The sequence below is a fragment of the Equus przewalskii genome, chromosome 9 (assembly GCF_037783145.1).
Source record: "Equus przewalskii isolate Varuska chromosome 9, EquPr2, whole genome shotgun sequence".
NCBI classification, from domain to species: Eukaryota; Metazoa; Chordata; class Mammalia; order Perissodactyla; family Equidae; genus Equus; species Equus przewalskii.
This window is the reverse complement of record NC_091839.1, coordinates 79,808,998-79,833,577: the sequence shown is the minus strand read 5'-3', so window position 1 is coordinate 79,833,577 and position 24,580 is coordinate 79,808,998. Positions and strand designations below refer to the sequence as shown.

At 42.8% G+C, this 24,580-nt stretch overlaps 1 protein-coding gene across 3 annotated transcripts in view; it reads left to right on the top strand.

The window, feature by feature from the left end:
* The first annotated feature begins 5,202 nt into the window (after positions 1-5,202).
* The window catches only part of SGK1 (serum/glucocorticoid regulated kinase 1), a 107,903-nt gene continuing 88,525 nt past the window's right edge, over positions 5,203-24,580 (top strand). The window contains exons 1-3 of one of the 3 annotated variants that reach the window (XM_070557237.1): positions 5,247-5,637; positions 5,720-5,807; positions 6,291-6,751. In XM_070557237.1, coding sequence (XP_070413338.1) covers positions 6,683-6,751 — 69 coding nt within the window. In that variant the 5' untranslated portion in view covers positions 5,247-5,637; positions 5,720-5,807; positions 6,291-6,682. Of the gene's footprint in view, positions 5,638-5,719; positions 6,752-24,580 lie in introns of all 3 variants that reach the window. The other 2 variants (XM_070557238.1, XM_070557236.1) reach the window with 2 other exon arrangements.

Here is a 24,580-nt window from a genome sequence, read left to right as displayed (position 1 = left end):
AAGGAGAGGGACCATAAACCCCACTTGTCAATGGGAGTAGAATTGAAGAATTTGCAACCATGTTTTATAGCTGTCACATACAGAAGTAAACTAAACATATAAATAGGTATAGATGTAAGTAAACATATGTGTGCATGTATATTAAAGCCGCTCTAATCCTCATAACAAGTCAATTGGAGAGGTAGTATTCTGTCTATTTTAGCTTGCCCAGGGTCACATAACTAGTAAGTTGTAGAGGCAGGATTCAAATCCATCTACACACAGCCACGCTAATTCTACTAGCCCATATTGACTTGACAGGAGACCCCATTAGTTGCAATGCTCATCATTGCCACTTCAGCAATTTTGAGTTGACACTATATTCATGGTACCAGATTTCGCTGGAAAACAAAATACGCCAGAGGAGAGGAAATTGTGTTCACTTTAAAGAAGCGTTATTTACAGAACAGATATACCCCAGGTAAACTTCGAGAGAGTTTCAAATTGCAGCCAATCATGTTCGGGGATCAACTCACCATAAGGCGCAGTGTTTTTTTAGAATTCTAAGACATGAAACTCCTGAGCGCTTCTTTGTTTCTTTGCTGGGGCTGCTCCTGCTGCTGGAGGTATCTGCCCAGCTCGCTCTCCTTGCTCTTCAAGCCCTAGCTGATTTGAATTCACTGAGAAACTGACTGAGCTTTTCATTTCATGGTGCACATAGAGATAAAGCCAAAGATCATGCTTATAGAGTGGAGAAAACAGGACTCTGGCACGGGCTACTGATTTCCCTCTAGCATCTTCTCAATCAATACCGATCGCAGTAGCCTGTTCCATGGCAATCACAGCATGGTGAGATGTTGACAGGAGCCGCCCTCACACATCACAGTTCATTTGTGCTGTCCATAGAGAAGCAGCTAATGAACATCTTTGCACAAGTAAGGTGGAAATATGATCTTCTGGCCTCAGTTAAGGAATTATATTGAACCTGATCTCAAAGGTTTCTTGTTGAAAGAAAAAAGAGAAGAATCACTACAATTACAAAAAAAATATCTATACATCCACTGACACCTAGAACATCTACTTCATTGCTCAAAGTCATTCAAAAGGCAATCCAGTTCATAGGTGACAATGACCTCTGGCAGAATGCTCTGCTGACTTGCTCTGTTCGTTCGCACTGACTGTGTGTGTGCACGTGTGTTTGTGGGCTGAAGTGTGTGTCTGTTTGTTCGCTTGGTCTCCATCAATGCCAGCTACACAGTAACAAAGTCTTGCTACAACATTGAAAATACCCTGACGGAGGAGACAAAAGGTCACTATAATAAGGACAGTCAGGTCAAAAGGGAGCTTGGAGAAACACATTTTCTTTAAAACAAACAATCTTTGCAGATTTTAAATCCTTTGTGTAATTTAAACAAAGGAATAGAAATAAATGCATAAATGTGAAATCTGGGAGAGCTGTAAAATTCACTGTTTATGTTGAATGAATTATCACTAATATTCAAATGAGCAATTACTAACAAATTGATTTGTCCCCTTGGGCTACATGTCACGTTGCCAGAAAAAAGAGGATTTCTTTATGCCTTTGTATCAGAAGCAGCTATGTCATAAATAGATTTGGTAACATTTTATTATCCAGAACCAATGAGAGAAGAAACAAAGAGAAAAGTGTGGGGGAAGGGGTGTGCCAGTGTGGGTGAGTGGCCCAGGTAAAATGCAAGTGACAGAGAGAGATGGGGAGGAGGCATGAATTTTTAATCAGCTGCTACAGCTTCTCATAAACTAAGGAACTAAATTCTGCAGTTCTACCTAAAAATATTTCAAGTAATAGAGAAAAATAAAAGTCCAGTGTGTTTGGTGATCTGACTGAAACCATATCCCGGGGAAAAAATTGAAAGCCTTAAATATGAATTAAATGCCATCAGTAGGCAAGATTTGCCAAGACAAACACAGATCTTCTTACTGGTTGGTTCTCTTATAAATGTGAGCGTCACATACTTGGCAGTCCATAAATAGTGTCAAATCAGGTAACACTGGAGATCCTTTCTGACTTTTTTGCCAATTAGAAGAACATAGTTGATACATACTGACTCTGTAAGGGAGCTGTACGTCTATAAATTACCTGACGTTTTTTAACACAGTGAGAATGGAAACAAATTGCGAGAACCAAGCACTTCATCCTCACTTAATGTCTTGTCCACATAAGAAAGGACAGCCCATCGCTACTTGCATGTTTTCTACAAAATTCCAGGAATCTATTCGGTATTGATTCTTTTTGTTTGTACATAATTCTTTCTCTCAAATAAAAAATATAATAAATGATATTTGAGGTTTGGTTTTTCTTTTGTAATTTTTCTTTGATGCATGCATGAATTAAATGAAAAGAAATCTAATTTGGTGAAACCAAAGGATTCTAATTTTAAAAAAAAAAGTCTTTCACATGTACAAAAACAAACCCAGAATCCCCAGTGGGCTTTCCTAATTCCTAATTACATACATCACTATCCCCGTGGCCGGAGTTTTAAGCATATGATCAAGTCATCCTGGCCAAAGAGGAATGCAAAACATTTCTCATGACGTGGTCTATTTGTGTCCCTTTTTCCTTAGGGACATTTGTCACTAGACGGATATTTTATTGTTTGTTATCTTTTATGTTTTCCAGGTTGCTATAGAAAAAAAAAATCACATTCCATTCAACAACTAAGTGTATCACACAAAAACAGTTTAATCTGTGGAAAGACCACCTTTCTAAACAGTACCACGGCTTTAACCAACAGAGGAGAGTTACTCATTGTTTTGCAAAGCCCTTTCATGTATAATTTGGTGCTGACAATCGCCTGATGAGGTCGATGGGATGCATTTTACTATTGTTATTTTATAGATGAGGAAACTGAGGCTCAGGGAGTGGAAGAGATTTATTCAAGCTCACACAGTTGGAGAAGGGAGGTTAGTGATCAGAACTTCCGGATCAACACAGCACTCTCTCCACTTCCTGTATGTACTGGTAGTCAGTCCTACCTGGTTAGTTATTTTATTCTTTGTGTTATAGTTCAAACATCATTCTTGGGAGGAAAAGTGAAAATACTACAAAAAAAAAGCAAATAGAGGTTCAAGGGATTCTTTTGAACACCAGGGGTTTTGGGAAAAAAAAGATGTGTCATCCCAGGATAGCAATGTCATTGAGGCTTAGAGAAGAAACCGTGAGGACTGAGGTCATTTTTTTTTTTTTTTTAAAGATTTTATTTTTCCTTTTTCTCCCCAAAGCCCCCCAGTACATAGTTGTATATTCTTTGTTGTGGGTCCTTCTAGTTGTGGCATGTGGGACGCTGCCTCAGCGTGGTTTGATGAGCAGTGCCATGTCCGCGCCCAGGATTCGAACCAACGAAACACTGGGCCGCCTGCAGTGGAGCGCGCGAACTTAACCACTCGGCCACGGGGCCAGCCCCGAGGACTGAGGTCATTTGCTCTGACCAGAGCTCAGCACATTGGTTATGGCGGGAGTTTACTTAACGGTTTAGACACCTCAAAGGTATTTAACAATTCCTATAAATGATCCAGCGCCAAGGTCACTGATGTTAGCTTAGCATCATTTTTTGTTTAGTTTATTTGAAAACCATTCACTGAGGGCATTGTCTGGCTCAGGCTCTCCACTCTGTGCTGGGACTACGAAAATGAATAAGCATGTTCAGTGAGAATTAATTTAATTAAAGCAAGTTTAATGTGCAAACAGGATGTTGTAGAGGCCAGGATGTTATAAGAGTCTGGGGGTTATTTCCCTTTTATTATGAGCAGGAGCCTGTGCTCCTTTGTAAGTATACACGCCTGGCAAAGGAGACATTCAGTAGACAGCGGCCACTCAGGGCCCAGCTGCAGGCAGCTTCATTTAAGAAAACATTTAAGAAAACAGAGGTAGGAGTGGACGAGAGCTGCTTTCTTTTCCCAGAGGAGGAGCCAGCACAGTGTACTTAGCACACTTCTCTTCTATCGCAGTGACCAGAATGCAGTCCAAAGTCAGGCACTAGGTGATGTGGTCAGAGGCCCTGCCCTGTGCTTCTCTCCCATCAGCCGGCTGACCTCTACTCATTCTCTAACACCCTGCACTGACATCACCCCTTTGAAGAAAACTTCCTGGGCCTCCTTCCCAGCCACCCTAACTCACCCAAGCCGAGTAGGAGCTAATGCATATATATATATATACACACACACACTTCATTCCTGCTACAGTGTGGGTTTCTCCACGAAGCCGTGACTTCCTTAGTGATGAAACTATTGGTGTTTGTATTCACAGAACCTTCCATAGGATCTGCCATCAACTAGGTGACAGTGCGGCATCTCTACTGGGTGGCCCAGGGTGGAAAGGAGGGAGGGGATTTGACTTTGTCTCCTCCTCCTCTCCCTCAGCTTCTGTTAACCATCCCCTCTTCATACAAAATAAACACAGTACTTAAAACCAGTATGCACGCCAGGCCAAGTGGAATCAAGGCCCTAGTGCCCCCTTCCCACCAAACACTTAGAGAGCCACTCCTCTCTTATCACTCAAACTCAATAAATATCTGTGAAAATACTTTTAGGGGAGAGGCAAGGTAAGGAACAGGAAAGAATTTGAATGGCCATGATTATTTTAATCAGGCTTGTTAGACTATAATTTATATACAGCAAAACTTTCCTTTTTCATATGCAAAGTTTGATGAGTTTTGACAAGTGCATAGTCGTATAACCACCACCGTAATTGTGATAGAGAACATTTCCACCATCCTCAAAAAGTCTCTCGGAATCACCAGAATTTTAAAGGAACTCTTTAGAAGAACCACAAGTCCCATCGATGTTGTAGATTATATAATGTATCCTTGCATCTTGGACAACTTAACTCAGCTCTCCAAAGTGAAAGGTTTATTTTCCCTCCGTCACAATGCCATCATTTGGTTGTGTTGCATTTTTGGAAATCTCGAAACAGTTAGCAAAGATTTCATTGTTATTCCCCAAAAAACCTGGTCCAACTGTAGAGATTTATACTCCAATTCGATGAAAGCAGCATACCTTTTCCCCAGTTAACTTGTGTTTTCTCTTTTTGCCAGAGACTGTCATATAAATATTTTAATAGTGTTAGATGTATTGTTTTCAAGGAGCTGGGTTTCCCTTTTATCAGTTACACATTGTGTTTTCCCTCATTTGTTGATTACATTCCCTCTGGTGACCATGAAAAGGATCTCCATCCTGAGGACACTTGCCCCATTTGGATGTGATTGGATGGATAAGTGGAATGACACAGCAAACAAGGGAATGACTAACAAAATGAATGAGTGAAGGCATGACTGAGTGATCCTCCACCCGATGGATGAGGCACTGTCTGAGAGGCACGGGGGTCAGGCGACTGGCAGAAAGCCACCCACCGATGTCCCAGCAGGACTCTGTTAGATGCCAAGTTTATTTCTTTGCTGGGTCCATTGAGCTATCCACTCTGATTTTTTTAAATCTCCATAAAATATCAACATTAAAGAGTAAAAATGGAAAAATAGGCCACACACAAATTAAATGCCTTTCTTAAAGGAATTTAATGTGCAAAGACTAACAAGAGTAAGGAATCTGGGGGAGATTTTCCCTTGGTAGGAAGAAAGCTTTCATCTCTTCTTCACTGAGAGTCCTTCCTCTGCATTAAACCAGGTCAGTAATACTTTTTGGTAATGCTCTTTCTGTTTTTTGTGTAAAACACTTCATATATTTCCATTGTGTTCTTGTTTCACAGGCTTCTTTAGTGAAAAAGACACCATTACCTTCACTGCTGCCCACTATTTTATGACAAGTAAGGAGAGGATGCTGGAAGATCTCTACATGTGAGAGACGGTCTTTTGTTGTACCTATGCTTGCACTTCATTTCATTTTTCTCCACATTTGGACAGATTGGGAATAAATTTGATTAAATTTCCATCAAGAGGCTTTTTTTCAGGAATACATAGCAAAAGAATTTCAATGAGCATGCAATAAAAACGGTCTGCATCTTCTGTGAAACTCTGATTTAAATGGTCCTAACAGCAAAAAGAAAAGAAAAAAGCTATTAAAGTCCCCCCCCTCCAAGGGGAGTCAACCGCCTTTCAGTGCGTCCTGAGCTGGTGCGGGCTCTCCATCGCTGCTCAGATATTCATGAATCGCTGCGTCTTCCAGCATCGCCTTCTCTCTCCCTCTGCCTTTCTGGCGCGGATCTCCCTCTCTCCCTCCCTCTGGATTCTGCTCTTTCTTACTCCTTCTCTCAGCTGCTTAACTACAGCTCCCACTGGAACTTGCACAATCAAAAAACAGCTCTCTTGTCTCTCGAGCAGCCTCCAGAAGCGCATCACCTGAGCAGAGCTCGGCGGCGCACCCTCCGCAGCGCGGCCAGGTAGCTGGGGGCGCGCAGGGGGTGCCCTTCTCCCCGTCGCTCGGCAGCATCTCCCCGGAATCCGCTGCATCCCAGGGTCCTATGGCGGTGATGCCTGTGTTTGGGAGCAGTGATGGAAGGAGAAAAGTCACTGCCGGGGACATCTGAAAGTGAGGAGAGGTTGCTGCAGTGGCCGGTGCTGCAGAATCTGTGAGTGAAGACCTGAGCCCCGCCAGAGTCTTCGTCCTGCTCCGTCTTCGTGAACCGTCTCCAAGAGGGACCCCGGGAACCAGATGCGCTAAGCCGGCGGTGGCCAGCCTGGATTTCTAACCGTGAACTCCCTACCGTGGAATAATGGTAAACAAAGACATGAATGGATTCCCGGTCAAGAAATGCTCAGCCTTCCAATTTTTTAAGAAGCGGGTAAGGACAGGTTTTGTTTGTTTCTTTTGTTTTCTGCTCTTCTCTGCAATGCTTTTGACTGCTTGGGGGAGGTAAGCCTAAGGTTTGGTAGCCGGAGCCCTGAATGAAAGCCGGCTTCTGAAGCAGTGGTCCAGCTGAGACATACACCTGCCTTGATGCAAACATGTGGGTGGGGGCGCCTAGGAAGAGTGGCTTTGCGAGGAGGGGGTTGGGCTGGGCTGGCTGAAGAGCGTTTGAGTTGGAAAGGGCATTCCTCAATCAAAACCACAAGATTACAGGCAGTTTCAAGGAGAACTGGTCTGAGTACAGTTATGGCTAGTAATTTAGTCGCGGACTAATTCCAGCTCTCTCTCATCCTTGAAAGGTTCAACTTTTCCACACCTTTCATTCACACAGCCTTAAGGGCTGCATTACCGTCTTCACTGTCAGGAGCGGCCGCTGCTAGCTTCCCAAATCCATTCAGCCAGTAACTTGCTGAGTCTCTCTCGATGGTAAAAATAGCCAAGGACTAGAATGACCTTTTACAGAAATGACGGAATCCTGCGTTTTAATTCCTCTCTTTCCAGTTGCCTCAATTTTGCTTGCTATGGCCACCTTTCTTTCAGAAAGAGAGAGCAGTGGGTGGTCTAAATCTGAGTGATAATATGGGGTTATGTATGCTGCTGTACACCTTGATTTCTTAAATTGCTTGTTCTTCTATTTATGGTATTAATGTTACATTGCTTATAAATGAGCAAAAACAGATTTTCCTTTTCTGCATGTTTCACAATCAACTCAGTTCATTGGAGCGGTTACACTGGTGGTCTGCGTAAATCTGCAAATTTATACACAAGTAGGAGGGAAGAAATGAGTGGTTATTAAGCCACTGATGACTGACACTCTTGGCGAGAGTTTCTTAAGCAACAGAAGCTTCCTCCAGCCTCCAGCTGCCCCCTCCCACCTCTTTAATACCCTTGGGCAATTTCCTCAAAATGGCTCTCTCCATTCATTCTTCCTTCCTTTCATTCAGGTCCTTTCTGAGCTGCTCCTTCACTTAACCTACCAGCAGAACACAGGGAACTTCATGCTGGGCTGGACTAGCGCCCTGCACCGAGCCACAAGCTGAGGAGGCTGAGGAGCAGGGCCAGGAACAGCATGTCAGGCCCAGCCAGGGGGCCTTTGACAGAGTTCTCATCAGTATAGCAAAATCTCCCTAAAGTCCATGGGCCAAATATTTGCATTAAGACCAAAGCAAGACCGCTCTATCCTGGCTGCTGTTCATGGAACCCGGGGCACCGGGCGAGGCCTCTCTCGGGGAGACTGCCAGCTGAGTCAAAGCAAGTCAGTGCAACTTCTCAGAGCTCTGCGAGCTTTCTTAGTTTTCCCTGTAGGCAAAATATCTCTTTCCAAGGAAAGGGCCCTTTGTGAAAACTTCCAATTTCCAATGGTATCATTTCCAACAGTAAACAAATGTTTCACTAATAAAAAATGCTGTAGCCCATAATTCAGTACTTAAACTCTTTACTCTCCTTTAATTAATTTATTTATTTGGAAGTATTGGGGGGAGAGGGGTGAGAATGATATTTTAAAACTCCTCGGTCAGGGATCTTTTAATCAAACAAGTAGCCGTCAGAGTAGATTTCTTTTAAATTGTCTCTTATTTTCTTTGCTATGGAAATGTAGTCATAGGTACACTCATTTACCATCTGCTTTCTTTTTGCTTAAAAGCATAGTTCACCAAATCTCAGCTGGCGCCTCTGTAGACCTTGACTTTTGCAAAGAGCTAGCCAGGGTACTGATGTCTTATCTGAGGACTTGCTGAGAAGAGGAGTTTACCCAGAGATAGCTGGCAGGCAGCTTCCCGTGGGTCCAGCCATGGCTGGAGATAGGCTCAGAAGTCCTCCCCTGCCTGCCTTACTCCTCAAGGACAACAGACTCAGCAGAATGTGACTTAGTGCCAAGTCATGGTCAGCCCTGGGGTAAACTCCTTGATTCCTGTCTTCTGGTTCCATCCACAAGTTCTGAAAGTTCTCTTCAGTTTGCACCACTACTTTGCTTTGGGTTTTGCTTCTTGATTTGTTTGGTTTTGGTTTTTAATTACATAACTCATTCGTACATAAATGTGTAAAACATTAAGACAATACCGAGGTAAATGCCGCCTCTTCCCCTGTCTTCCTCCTTCCCCAGAGGGAGCTGATGTTACCATGGTGGTGTCTGTACATTCCAGAGCTTTCCTATGCATTTACATGCACATTCATATATTAGAATGCCTTTGTTTCCAGCTAAGAATCATCCATTTTTCCTATATTCTATTGTGGAAGTTCCACACATTTCTGCATATTTCATTTTTAACCTAGCTGGATAGTCTTACAAAGTGAAGCTTTGTCCAGAGCCCACATGAGACCATGAATAGATCTTGGGAAAAACCCGAAGGTTTTTTAGGGCTCACTAAAAAGACTGAGGTTTGGACCCAAATTTTGATGTCAGAAAGCTTAAATAGCGCTTCTTGTGCCTCTGAGAGATTCCAAAGGGAGCATAAAAAGCTGGCCAAGAGACAGTGCAGATTATCAACCCATCATTCATTCAGGAGAGTAAGCGCGACCCCCATTCATCCGGTGTGACTGTGTTCTAGATGTTACGGGCCTAGAACTTTCCATGTATTATCTCATTTAATACTCACAGTGACCCTAGGAAGTCAGAAAATTATTAAATGTGGAAAATGTGGTTTAGAGAGATTAACCAACCAGCCCAAGGTCACAGAGCTAAAGAGTAGTAGAGCTAAAATTTAAACTTTCTTTGATCCAAAGCCTGAATTCTTAATGCAGAGTTTTTATTTCAAATCACCCTCCTTCCCTTTTTTCCTACAACAGAATCTTTTTCTTCCCAAGTGAAATCGTTACACCACTCCCCAATTCGTCAAACCTAGGAATGCAGCCCAGCTTCACAGCCCCTTCCAGCCCTCAGTGGTGAGAGTGACAGCTCCTCCGGGAGAGCCAGCTTCCAGGAGCACAGTCTGAAGAAAGGCAGTCCTGGGAGAGTTCCCCCAAATCCTTTGGACTTATGCTTTCCACCCTAATGTTTTAAAAGCTCAACTAAATCAGCTTAATTTCATTTAGTGGAGAATTGCTGAGCAGAGCTCATGAGTTCTGCCTTCTAAGTCAGCATCAGATGTCTGTGGATTAAGTTTTATTCTTAGAGTCGCTAAAAATTCATTTAAGATGAATGGAAAAATGTCCTTATCAGTTTTAGTCTCACAATCCAAGAGCTTTAAAAGTTATCAATTGTGCTAAAGATAATCCATTTTCACGGATTTAAAGATTTGCTCTTGGTTCAGTTTTTTGCTTTGTGACTCAGAAAACACAAACAAATGACATTGTCTTCAACTTGATAATCCTTTTTGGAAATACACTAGGTGGGTAAAAAAGGCTTCTATAGCCGTAATTACATTACCTTTGGTAAAACTTCAAATGTCGAGCCTTACAGAATTTTGGATTTGGAATGAACCTTAGCAATGCTCTCATTGTCCTCCCTGTTTCAAAGCTGAGGACACTGAGTGCCTGTGAGATGAGTCGCCTGCTCCAATGAGAATGGGGCGAAACCCCCCTGACAGGTGAGTCCACTTCCAGATCTAGCGGGCTTTGCTCTCAGACCAGTCCAGCACGTCATGCCTTGTTCATTCTTCTTTTTAACAAAAAAAGTAAGAGTAAACTCCAGTTCTTGTCTTCAGAGAGCTAAACAAGAGGTGCTAAGGCATCTCTGTCTTGCCTCAGTATTTCATGGCTTTGTGCATTTGAACAATTCTTTGTATTGTTCTTTAACAGTAATACATTTCATAAGATCTGTCAGTTATATGGCACTAACATTGCTCGGCCCTCTTCTAAAGAGCTTAAGTATAATGCATATTTAAATTTTCACACAAAAACCCAAAGGCAGACACTACTGTAGTCCTGATTTCACAGATGGAGAAACTGAAGCATGCTGAGGTGGAGGAACTAGCCCTGAATCATGCAGCTCATTAGTCAGGGTTTGGGTCAAGACCTGGCTCCAGAGCCCGTATCCTTAACCACGGTCCATCCTGGTTGTTGACATGAAACAGTCCAGTGTGATCAGAGGGCGAGGGAAAGGCCTGACTGCCTCTGCTTCCTCCTCTCTCTAAAAATGACAACGACAGAGCCCAGGTTTCCAGCCCCGTTGTGGCATTTACGCTAGCAGAGCTGAGAAATGAAGTTAAGCTCCTCTGAAGTGGTTACTCTCCACAATGGTTCCGTACAGCATCCCTTTACATTTTATCTCCCTTTACGGTTCTTTTATGTCTGCTTACAGCATCTGAATTGGAATGACAACAAAGGTCCTTGTGTGAAACCCTCCACGTCTTCTCAGAGGGCTGGCATTTCTGAAGTATTTAGAGTTCTTAAGGGTCAGGCGCTGTTCAAAGCACTTTACTAGTGTAATCCTCACAGTCACTCCATTATGCCCATCTTACAGCCAAGGAAACTGTGGGTCAGAGAGCTTAAGTGACTGTCCCAAGATCACCAGTGCTGGGAAGAGGTGTAGCCAGAATTCCAACCCCGGCGGTCAGCTTTGGCACCACCAGTCTTGCCATTTGCATCACTGCAGTGAGCTGCTGCGGTGCTGACTCTGCCGCAGGGGCGGCTGTCCCCTCTGGAAACCACCCAGAGAGGACTATGTGGGGGTTTTCGCTACAGCTGTGCAGTTACATTTTCCAAATGACTCCTGCAGGCTTTCCAACAAATCAGATGTCTGTCTTAGATTTCTCCAGGATGTATTTGATCCTACTTCCTGGAACCATGGTGGAGGCTCCAATGGCTTCTACTGTGCTTTCTTTGGAATTAGCTAAAACGTGAGCCATCTCAGTCCCTCCTGTGTGTCTCCAGCAGCGCAGCACCTGGCCCAGTCCTGCTGCACCATAGGTCTGCTCGCTCACCCGGAGCTCCCACAGGGCGGGAAGTTCTGAGGGACTAGAACCCATTACCTCACTCACTTCATCCCCTACTAGTCAGACCACGCCTGTTAAACGAAAGTATGAAGAAAATGAATGAGCGAATCGTTATAGTAACTGGTCCCTAAGTCATCATCTTATCCTCCTCCCCCTTCTTTCTTGAAACAGATTAATGGCTTAGGAATCTAATGTATTTTAGTTCTCTCTCTGTTTGGACTGGGATAAATGAAGACTTAGAAAAATACCTTAAATCTGGTCAAGGACAAGTTGTCACTACCCTTAGTAGCTGGCAGGTACTTAGGGAACTTTGACCTCAGCCTGTCTGCTGGTTCAATGTCCACACCACAACTTCTTTTCTATAATGCTTTTCTTGTTAGTAATGACTCACTAATCTCTTTTTATTTTATATTGATTTAAATCACTGACTTCAACACTATACAGTTCTGCGTTATGCATTCTCCCATCTAGAATCCTAAAAACGTCTTTCCAATTATTATTTTTCCTCATTTTTCAATGTGGTCTTAGAAGCCACTGAGAGTAAAGAAAAGTTTGAAGTCAAGATGCTTTTGCCACGTTGACCGGTGAATCTTCAAGGGTTTGGCCTGGTGGGGGAGGTGTGTGGTGGGCTGGGCTGGGCTGGGCTGTGGGGGGTTCCTCTTCAGGACACAGAATGCCGTGAGGAGTGGGCCTCATGGGGTAGACGTTGATGCAATCCGGCAGCTCTCAAGAAAGCCTGTGAGCGTTAGCTTCTCGCTCTGCTGCGGGAAATATTTTGGATGGAAAATGTAACAGAGTTCCTTGAAAGTTCCATTTTTCGAAGAACTGATGCTGAAGTGCCAGTGCCGTATATAACACTGAAATAAAGAAATCTATCTGAGCTCACCCATATTTAATGATCTGTTAATGCTTAACGAGATAAAGCAAATCTAAAATGGGGGGTGGGGAGCCATTGAAACGCATGTCTCCACATGGAGATTTCTGACTATAAAAGCATAAGAGGAAGAACGGTATGGGAATTGGATCAATAGAAAAGTTTAATCAGTAATTTAGGTGGTGCTGAGGATCGCTCACTGGAGGAAATGTTGTGCAGGCATATTTTTAAAGTGTGACTTTTTTAATGCACACAAGTTAATTTTTTAGAAGTAAGTCCAAAAAGTTAAATAGTAAATATCACCATTTTCACATTGGCAGAGAAGGAGACTCCTGCCTGACCAGTGGGATGCTGTTTCCTGGTCCCAGCTTGTCAGCATGGCTGAGCCTGGAATCCTTGGCTCTTCCCCAGCGAGGGGAGGAAGACTTCGATCCCTTCCTTGGGGTTTAAGAAAGTTAAGTTCACAGGGCGAACAGTTTCCTCACAGGACCTTAGCTGAAGGAGTATGCATGACCTCTCAGGAGACCTGCATCCTACCCTTTGGGAAAGCCAGCTGCCACAGCCCTTAGTCTTGGTGCATCCTTCCAGCCCAGAAATGAGAAGGACAGTTGCAGTGACCCACCCTGGTCCTTGGTCTAAGGGCATGTGTGCCCAGCAAGTGGCTAGCTTTCTTTGGCAGACCGCAAGGTCAGGCCAGCAAATGTGAAGATTATGTGTGGGAGAAAGAGGAGAGGAGCAGGAGGAGGACAAGAAGACGAGCAGACAGCAAGGCAAGTTAGTGGCCGCTTCGGCTTCCTTCTGCAGCTGCTCGGCATTTGGAGAAAGGATTACTATTACAGTTTGTTTACTTTCACACCTATTTCTTCTCGGCATCCTAAAATGATTTCATAAGTATACACAGCAAAGAGAAATGAAGATGAAGAAGCAACCAACGCCGTAGGAGATCTCGCTCTTGGTAGAGCAAGATGCCAAAATAGCACTGTAATTGCTTTCCAGAGCCTGCTGTGACTTTTTTCAGGAAAGAGTCCACTCGGCTATTTTTATAGCATTGGGGTCACCTTGATCTCTTTTCCCTTCCTAGGTCAGGGCATTCACCCAAAATGCCATTTGCCTGGGGAAATGGCTGGTCATGTGGTGCTTCTCCGTCTGTCCCCTCTTCCTCCTCCTCCTTCACCTCCCCCCCCACCTCCTTCTCCTCCTCCTCCTCCTCTCTCTCTCTCTTTCTCTCTCTCTCTTTCCTGTCTCTGGAGGATAAGCTCACTTCAAGGCAAAAGAGAGAAAATCCTGAAGTGAAATACCCCTAGACTCGTGATCCACAGAAGCAGAGAACTCACGCTCGTCTGACCCAGGGATTCAGGACTAGCTTGCCATCTCTGAGTCTGTTCGAGTGAAATCAAGCTGTATGGAAGATCTTGACAGATCAAAGATTTCAGTTTCTAGAAATTTCAAGATGAAGAGGGTCCCAAAATAGTTAAAGATTTTAAGACTTGAGTCCTTGTAGAACCAACATTAAAATATGCCAGGGAGGGGCTGGCCCCATGGCCGAGCAGTTAAGTTCGCACGCTCCGCTGCAGGCGGCCCAGTGTTTCGTTGGTTGGGATCCTGGGCGCGGACATGGCACTGCTCATCAAACCACGCTGAGGCAGCGTCCCACATGCCACAGCTAGAAGGACCCACAACGAAGAATATACAACTATGTACTGGGGGGCTTTGGGGAGGAAAAGGAAAAAAATAAAATCTAAAAAAAAAAAATGCCAGGGAGGGGGGAAAAAAATCAAAGTTAATAGTTTGAGAATCGAAAATAAGTAAGAATATGTATTTTCAATGTTTATTAGTCACAAGTATAATCTTTTCCATAGAATGATCTTTCTGAAAATTGACTGAATTTTTTTAGAATCCCAAATTTTTCTTGACCAGTACTAATTTAGGTTGTATTGTAGAAAAAAGTTATAGGAAAGAAAACTATGAGTATACAGCTTCCAGGGTAGTAACAAAGGTTGAGGGGGTAAGACTCAGCAGCAAAACTGTGGAGAGCTAGTCTAAAATAATACATCAGAACCCTCTCTACAGTCTCACAGGGCTTCTCTGAATCCTAGAACGCAAACCCCCTGGGGACAGAGCTCTAGCTTGTTCACAGCTCTGAGTGCCTGGGGCATAGTAGACACTCAATAATATATGTTTAATCAATCAGCAAAAACAACTTAACCAAGGGGTTTGGGGAGGAGGTGTCACGTGTAATTGTAATATAACTATCTGGTTAAATAGAGACGGTGTTGATAAAAAGAGGAAGTAAGAATTTAAAGAAATTCTTGGTGTGATTTCCATTGCTTCCAAGTACTGCTGTTTGGCATTACAACTAAGAAAAGTGAGGAAGAATTAGAAGCTAGTGCCTTAATGAATTAAAATGCTCTAAAGCAGCTAACAAAATGATATGTTTGTTTGGTTAGGCTTGGTAGAAACTAGATTTGAGTAATAAACTTTAAACTGGGCGCTATTTTGATGATTAGTTTGGCATTTTTATGATACAGGATGTTAATGATTTTTTAAAAATCCTTGTGACAAATTGGAGGGCTTGATTTATGAATATTTATGTCTTTTACATCAATTTTGCTGTGATTAACAAGAAAAGATTAATGAAAATATTCATGGTTTACTGAAGAATGTGTTTAATGGGATTGTAAAGCTTCAGGAATTAAGAAACATCAAAGACATCTCTGGCACTTCATTCATGGAGGTAAATTCCAGAATTTCTAACCCATCTTTGGGTGACAAGTGAGAAAAGCTTCTAAAAACTATCTTTGATTTTCATGGGGAAATAGAGGCTGTTCTGGTTTGTTAGCACTGCCATGACAAAGCGCCACGAATGGAGTAACAGCAGAAATTTGTCGTCTCGAAGTTCTGAGGGCCAGAAGTCTGGGACCAGGGTGTCAGCAGGTCTGTTCCTTCTGAGGGCTGTGAGGGGAGCATCTCTCCCCTTGGTTTGTAGGTGGCTGTCTTCTCCCTGTGTCTTTACATCATCTTCCGTCTATACGCAGCTGCCCAAATTTCCCTTGTTATAGGGACAGCAGCCATTTTGGATTAGAGCCCCCCTCGTTGTACCTTGATTACCTCTTTAAGACCCTGTTTCCAAATAAGTTCACATTCTGAGGTTCTGGACTTAGGACTTTAATATACAAATGTTGGGGGAACACAGTTCAGAGGTTTTTCCTTATCAATGAAGCCTCATTTCTATCTGACGTGGAGCATCCCTAATAGGGTGGGTGCTAAGGTAGAATTCTTTACTTTGTTAAAATTATTAGTAAATTATCAGAAACTAAATATTGCAGAAAATCTGTAACACTGTAGAGTAGACAAGACAAGAATAGGTTAAAAAGAAAAGATGGTAATGTGGTAGAAGTGGGAGTAAGTAGTAACTGGAAAAAATTTCTGCTAAATGTTATGTAATGAAGCTTTAGGAGCTGGATGGAGGATAGGATGCCTAACATAGCTTTTAAGAGCTTGCAACTAAATAATAATCATCTGTAAATGAATTTCCAGAGAACATCAGTATAATTGTTTTCTCTTTCAACCACTTGACCCCAGATAGTAAATGTTACAGAGTGAGGATTAGACCCTGGCACTTCTTGTCCACTGGGCCTTAGTTATCAGCTTTGGCAAAGCAGTCATATCTAATTTATTTGTCAGTTAGTCACCTTTTCTGTAAAAGGAGCCACACCTTCTCACACTGATGCTAATAAGATAGTGACGCCATTGCTGATAATTAGTCTTCCAGCGCCAAATGGACGAGTTAAATCAGGCATTCAAGGGTAACCTCTCAGACCTGATCTCAATCAGATGGAATTTCAGAAAGTGTAATTTCTTTCATCTGATATCTTGGCTTAGCTCTTGTATTATAAGTTTTATTCCTTTCCAAAAATCAGAGCAATGAAAATTTCTAACAGTGACTTTCTTCCTAATGTCATTATCCTTCAAACAACAGATTCAGAATTTGTCTTGACGCTCCCCTTTCTTTGTATTCTTATGGTCAACAGCCCACATGAGTTGAGCACCTATAGGTGTCAGGCATGATGGGAGGACTGGGGAAAGAAAGCATATTTCCTTTCACCCTCCTCATGCTGCCCCGTCCCTGGGAAGTGGGATCGTGTCTCCCTGTTACATACTCTTTATAGTTTCCTGTACTTTTTTCATGGCACCTGTCAATCTGTAATCAGTGGGTGGAGTAGCTATTTAATTAACGTCCTCAATACTAATTAATATCCTCCTGGACCGTGATCTCTAGGAGGGCAGGGACCTCCTTTCTCTCTTTGGCTTACAATTATACCCTCAGGGCTAGGATCCTGGAGAGTTGTCAATAAATCCTTATTGAAACAAATAAAAAGATAGGAAATTATGAAATTCTGATCTAAGCAGGGGGTAGTTAATCTAAAACCCCACATAGAAATTAAAAGTCCTTTAAATTTTATTCTGTTTTGTTTTAAACAGGGGCATATGCCAGGTCTCAATGTCTGAGACACCTATTTTCCAAATGACATCTCTTTTGAAGCCATTGTCTCTTCCTTTCCTTACCGTTTCCTGTGAAGAGACCCACATAATAAATTGCTCTTACACTTTAGCAGTAGGTTAAAGGTTTTTCTTTTCTGAAAGAAATCACATTTAGCATGATATAACCCCACAGCTTTGCCTCAGTTGCCAGGAAACTCAAAGCTAAATTTAAAGGTAAATTTCAGTGAACAAATTAGACAAACTTTAGAAATAGCTTCTCAGGTGCTAAATTTGGATTTAATCTTGTGTTTTTGTTTTAACTCTTGTTATGTGTATCTCATTGTAAACTGCCTCAGATGTTTTTAAAAGGAAGATAGAAGGCATATAGTATAATAAAAAGGCCAAAAGCAACTACTAAGGACTCATTCCAGTTATAAAAAGTAGATAATCATTCTACCGATGCATTACTGTGACGACACAGCAGAAATGTAGTTCCAAAATATAAAGTGCTTCTCTGCTGGCTTTTCTTCTTGAAAAAGCTTGCCTCACACCAGATAAAATTAGCCACCGGACCAGAGCTAACTTTTAAACTGTCGGTTTATTATCTCAGATGTACAACATAACACGCTTGGGCTCAAAGGAAAATTATAGGAATGTTTTCTGCTTGTCCCTCTACAATATAGGATAATTTTCCAAATTGTATCCAGCTGTACTAAATTTATATCTAGTGTTGCATAACGAAATACCCAAAACATAGTGATCAAAACATCCACTTTTCTTTTTTTTCTTTTTTGCTCATGATTCTATGGATTGGGAATTTGGGTTGACTCATTAGGATGGTTCTGCCGTGTGGCGGTAGCTGGGACATTCCATGGCTGCTGGTGGCTTGGCCAGAATGTCCAAGAACGCTTCACACTCATGTCTGGTAACTCATCGCTTCTTCATTAGCCTCCTCCTCTCTCCGTGTAGCTTGGGCTTCCTCACAGCATCATGGTCTTGAGCTAGTCAGACTTTTTAGAAGGCTGCTGGCTTCTAAAGAGGACACGCTTCAAGAGGGCAGCAGAAGCTACAGATCTCGTAAGGCTCAGCCTTGGAGGTTAGACAAGAGTCACTGCCACTGCATTTGATTCATCGAAGATGTCTCAGGGCCAGCTCAGACCCAAGAGGAGGAAGAGACAACCCCACCCCTCAGTGGGAAGAGTGGCAAAGTAAGATTATTGAATGCTTCTATTTGTTCCACTGAAAAAGAGCATGATTTTCCAAATTGTATCCACAGGTACTGAATTTATAAGCTTTTTTAGTCAAAACATTTTCAGTTATACTCAAAAAGTAGAAACTCTTATAGGAGAAAGATGTTAAGGACTCCTAACAGGGCATCAGACAGACCCAGCTGGACTCTTAACTACATTACTCACAAGCTTTGAAACGTTGGGCAAACTAATGTTCTAAGTATGTTGCTTATCTGTAAAATGGGTTTAATAACAATGCCCACTTCATAGAACTATTGTGAGGATTAAGTGACATAATGCATAGAAAGCATTTAGCCCCAGTACCTGGTACACACTTAGCACTCAAAACATGTTAGCTATCATCAAGACAGCCTCACGAATTACGACCGACTTTCTAGCCTACCTTTCTCCACTTTCCATCACAGTATAAATTGTGATTTTACTCATGAGTCTACTTGTAGACCTGCTGTTATAAAACCTCTTTGCTTTTGGATTTTATTGTTTAAAGATCGTTTCTCAAAAGACCTCTGCGTGGTCCGTAGGTACACACTTTTACTGAGTTATTTAGTTGTTTCCATAGGCTTAGGAACTAGGAACATAATTAATTTGTCTTCTCTAGGTGCTTGCAGTGGGCTGTCTTCATTGCTGAAATGGTCTTTCATTTGCACAGGATCTCAAGTCAAATGCCACCAAATTACTCTGCTTTCTTAGTTACATGTGGTCAAGGCAAGGAGGGAGGAACGGATACACGAACCCTAATGCCCACCATATAATCAGTTATTGATGAGATTCTATCTGAATTTAGTGCCAAGTTTTGTTTTCTGATCTGCCTTTCACTGCCAAGTCAAGACTTGAAATCCATCTGAAGTTTAAAAGTGTAACTCATGAACACTCTGACATGATCTTTAAAATCCTTTTATTGCTCCACTTTCATGGAAATATTTCTTATTAAACCCTCAAAAACTTGTACAGCAGGGTATTTTAGCCTCTGTTTTCTTTAACTCTACGAACAAGCTCTTTTGTTTGTATTTCCTTTGTCCTGTGGACGCTTATCCATCCACACGTTAACTTTCTCTTTCTCAGCGTCCTCGCTGCGGACCATTCCACCGGCACCCATGAAAGCTCAATTGTGGCTTCTGTGGCACAGCACTGCCCAGCTTCCCTCCTGCCTCTGGGCTCTTCCTGCTGTCCCATCTCTAAAACGGGAGTGGCTCAGCCTCAAACCTTGGTCAGCTGGCCAGTCTCCGTCTCGCCAGCTCTTTCTCTCTTTCCCCTCTCACTCTGGTTCTTCACCTTTCTCACTTTCCCATACACTCCCCCCACTCCCCCTCCTCCTCCCCAGCAACACACAAGTTCATTCATTCCCTGTGCATTAAGTACAATCCATTTGTCTTCCTTAAATTTACCAGTTCTCCGAATGTCAGATCCCTATTCCCAGTTATCTACTGAATATTCCCACTGAAATGTTGCATAGACACCTTAAACTAATCCTGCTCAGAACGGAACTCTTGATTTTTCTTCCTATCTAATTTTGTTCCTTCTCCAATTTTCCCCGTGTCAGTAAATGAAACTGCCCTCTACTAATTTGTTAGAGCCAAAAACCTAGCAATTACACCCCGTTCTTTTCTTCCAACATCAGTGCATTTCATTGGCACATCCTGTTAAGTTTACCTCTAAAACAGATTTTTTTTAAAACTCCCCCTCTCTTTAGCTCCAGGGCCTTGGCGCAGCCACCACCGTCTTCTGGACTCTTGCTTTTCCCTGCCTTTCTCCTCCTTGACTTTCCCATGAGGAAATCACAGCAGTTTAGACAGATTGACAGCTTTCCCATAGTAGCTGAGTTTTTCCTGAGGAAACAGGCAGTGGAAGCAGAGAGCACTTCCCCGGAGTCACAGAGAGGAGTGGCGAGCTTGGCATGACAAGCCAGCTTCCTTCTCTGTGGCAATAAACTCTTTCGCTCTCTCAGATATCTACCATTTTGTTTCGTTTTTCTCCTCTTCATGATTTACTTTCCTTTTTCTGAATGAAGCATTTTATCTTGTGAAGAATTGAGGTGTTTGGGCCCTCTTGAAATTAGCTGATGCTAATATGCTTCAGTTTAAATGACATTATTCACTCCCATCTACTTCAGGGCGAAAAAAGTCACAGGGATGGGAAAAGCTACCAGGGGCTCCCAAGGCCTATCAGAAGGAAACGGCCTAATTCTTCTTCGAAACTAGAAGAAACAGACATATCCAAACACTGAGTACTTCCAGATTGGGAATCTTTTTTCCAGACTAGGAATCTTTTTTTCTGAGCGGTTTACTAAGCCAGAGTATAATAATAATGTCAGGGACCTTCCGTTTAATGGGTTTCCCTGTGTGTTGACCAACCACTTTGGATAGTTTTCAAAGTCCTCCATATTCTGTATACATCAGCATATTTTCCCTTACCCCTTACGCTCTTGGGCATAACTCTCCACCTCTATGTGTCAGGAATAGACTGGTCCTCCATCACCTCACTCTTCTACCTGGAAAGTCCTCCTTTCGCTCACCCCTCAGCCTTACCCCGCACTGAGCTGAATTCTGCATGTTTTTCCACAGCCAGCTGTGGTTCCGCGTGAGCTATAACACTTACCCAGCTGCTGTGAATTGTATAGATTGCTTTCTTCAAATGCCTCTTCAACTCTTAGTAAACACTGACTTATGGTAATAATTACCCTTTATTGATTGGTTATAATATACTAGCACAAATAACATGTTCGTAGCACTTCGTTTAGAAAATGTTCGGTGATTTTTTTTTCTCCCTGTGTTTCACAACTCAAGAATGCAGACGTCCTTAGCCTCGCTTTACCAACAAGGGTACTGGGTATCAGGAAGGTTAAGTAACTTCCCCATGGTCACACAGATAAGGAGGCCCACATCAACTGACGACATTTGAGATTATCTTTCTATTACATCACATCACTTCTCTGGCTACTGCTGGGGTTTCTCAATGGGGGTTCTGTGCTCAGCATCTACTACTGTGGGGACTTCAGCAAACTGAAGGCAGTTCTTCGTTTTCATGCTAGCATTGTCAGATTCTGTGGTCCAGGAATAGAAGGGACTCCACCTTCATCAATTCTACCTTCTAAGGAGCTTTTGGCTCCCGCTTCCATTTGCTTACCGACAGTCTGCCCTGGCACTTCCCGAGCTCAGCCACCTTTGTCTTTCCCTGGACAACTGTTACCACCTCCTACCTGGCCTCCTGTAGCCGTCTTGCCCTGCAGACTCCTCCACACTGCAGACTGGAAGAGCGTTCTGAAACACGCGTTGGAGCTTGGCAGCCTTGTGCTTAAAACATGTCGATGGTTCATCACAGCTCTCAAAATAAAGTCCTGATTCCATAGCGTTGCCTACAGAGCTTCTGAGATGGGGCCCTCGATGACACCTGTCACCCTTCATCTCCTTCCCTTTCTCCACCTTCCGCTTCCTCATCCCCCGATTGCCAAACATGCTGAATAGCTTACTCTTCCCCAACTGCTCAGTCCTGTTCCCAGTCCAAGGGCTCCAAACCTGATGTCCGCAGACCCCTTGGGGGCCGAAAGATGCCTGTGGATGGAATTCAGGAAGTTGGATGAGAAAAAGCACATGTTTATTTTCATTAACCTCTAACTGAAATTTAGCACTTCCTCCAGTTACGAAGGCAGCCAACAAACTGCAGTGGTATTAACAGGACCTGCGATTTTGTCACTAACAGAAATCACAGAAATTTTCCCGTCACCTGCCAGTTAGTGAGGGTACCACAATATATCATGGATGCTTACCGTTATTGAGAAATTTCAACAGTTACTAGCCTCATCTTGACCTCGTTATCCAATGCATTAACGAAGAATCACATGCGTACTAAGAGGATTTATACATGACTGAAAGGATTTTTTTACTTTTAAAGATTGGCACCTGAGCTAACATCAGTTGCCAGTCTTCTTGTTTATTTTTTTGTTTTGTTTTTCTTCTTCTCCCCAAGGCCCCCAGTACCTAGTTGTATATTGTAGCTGCAGGTCCTTCTAGTTGTGGCATGTGGGATGCCACCTCAGCATGGCCTGATAAGCGGTGCCATGTCGGTGCCCAGGATCCGAACCAGTGAAACCCTGGGCCATTGAAGCGGAGCACATGAACTTAACCACTTGGTCACGGGGCCGGCCCCTGAAAATATTTTTTAAAATATTTTGCTAACTATAGTTTGACGGAATTGATTGATTTGGATGTATTTTAGTTTTTGCTTTAAAAACTTATTTGAGGAAAGGATCCCTAGGCTTCACCAGACTGTGAGTGGGTTCAAGGCTCAGAAAAGTCAAGAGCCCTGTGGTTGGTCCTCTCCCTTAAAATGTGCTTACAGCCTTGAACTCCATACTCTTGACCTGGCCAGCACCCCCTCATTCCTCAGGGCGGGGTTTGAAGGTACACCCTTGAAAGCCGTGTTCCCCAATCCTCCCAGACCAGGGCACCTCCTGTCTGTTTCTTCAGCAGTGAACTTACCCCAGTCGTGGCACTGATTTCCCTGCCATACATTACTTTTCACTCATTTGACTCGAGCACAGACACGAGCTCTCTGGGGCCGCCCTGCTGTGGCTAGATCCCTGGTCTATCCACAGGGCCCAGCACTCAGTGAGCGCTCGGGAGACCTCGGAGCAATGTCACCTGATTGTCACCCCATCGTAGCACTGTGGCCCGTCCTGAACCATTCATTCATATAAACGTTTACTGAGAGTCTCCAGGTCCCAGGGGCTTCTTCGGCACTAGAAATAGAGCGGAGAGGGACACAGACAGAAACGCCTGCCCTAGATGCTTACGTTCTCAATAGGCAGGCTAGTCAATAAACAGAACTTAAAAGGTAAAACACTCCCATCACAAAAGGACAAGTACCGTGCGATTCCACTCATGTGAGGTTCCTAGAGGAGTCAAATTCACAGAGACAAAAAGTAGAATGAGGGCGGCCAGGGGCAGGAGGAGCCGGAGGGGGAGTTACTGTTTAAGGGAGGCAGAGTTTCAGTTTGGGAAGATGGAAAAGTTCTGGAGATGGATGGTGGTGAGGGTTGCACAACGAGGTGAATGTGCTGAAGTGCACACTTAAAAATGGTTAAAATGGTAAATGTGTATTATTATGTATGTACAATATTATGTGTATTTCATCACATTAAAAAACTTCAGCCGTGCTGTATTCGTTGGGAAATGTGCTGAAGAAGAATAAAGATGGGGAGGGGAGAGGGAGGGCGGGGAGGTGGGAGGCAAGGATGGCCTCACTGCTGTAGGCTCGCATGCTATTTTGGGTCAGGACCTGAGCTACAGGTGCAACCAAATGTTTGGAAGAAGATTCAGACAGATGGAAATCTTCCATCTGATTATCAATGGGGACAAAAGTAGAGCTTTTGTAACCTGTGTTGCTAAATCCCTGAGAACCAGATGCCTTTCGTTCCTCCGTGGTTCCTGGAGAAAGCATAAGCGAAACCTCAGGAGGAACGCTGGCGTCTCACGGGGTTCCTCGGACCTGCCATTTATCTTTCCTCGTCCGCGTTTTGGTTTGACATAAGCACTTCTCTGCCATGTGTCATCAGAGAATTATGAGACCATTTGCGGAGGTGAAGATGACTAGTTTTTGAAAATCAGATAATTGTGTCTGATTTATGTCTCCAGAATCTCCATAAATCACCTTAATATCAGTGCTTTCTTGAGTTAGCTTTATACTATTTACTTTTCTTAACTCACAAAAGATAATTAATGTGGTTTCCAAGTCTGATTGTAATCCTTTAGTAAGCGGTCTGCCTTCTGTTCTTTCTGACATTAAGATACAAGTTTTTATTAAAATAAATATTATCAAATCTTGAGGTTTCAAGCTTTGATATCAAAGTTCGATCTACACAGTATCAAAACAACTGGTTATAAAGTGAAACTTCTGTCCAGTCAAGGCTGTTTTGGCTTTGCACTGTCAACTGAACAGCCTAGCTGATTTTTTTTTGTTTTAGTGGTAGTTTGGCAATAAATAAACATAGATCCTCTGATACTCTTATTTGCCTCAAACCTGAAGGTTCCACCATTTAGGGACACTATGACCAACAAAGCCTCATGAAATATTCAGTCTAAATCTCCTTTGTAATGTTATCTTAGTTGTAATTATTTAAGATTTTAAAAATTTACAAATCTTTCTCAATGAAATAGTGAGACTTTTACAGCTTATTAGAAACTAGCAAATTATGAGCCATCTTACATCATCTGGATCCTAAAGTATAGATTGCCAGACCTTAATTCTTCAAAAATTAAAAATATTCTCTCCCTCTTCTCACCTTCTTCTGA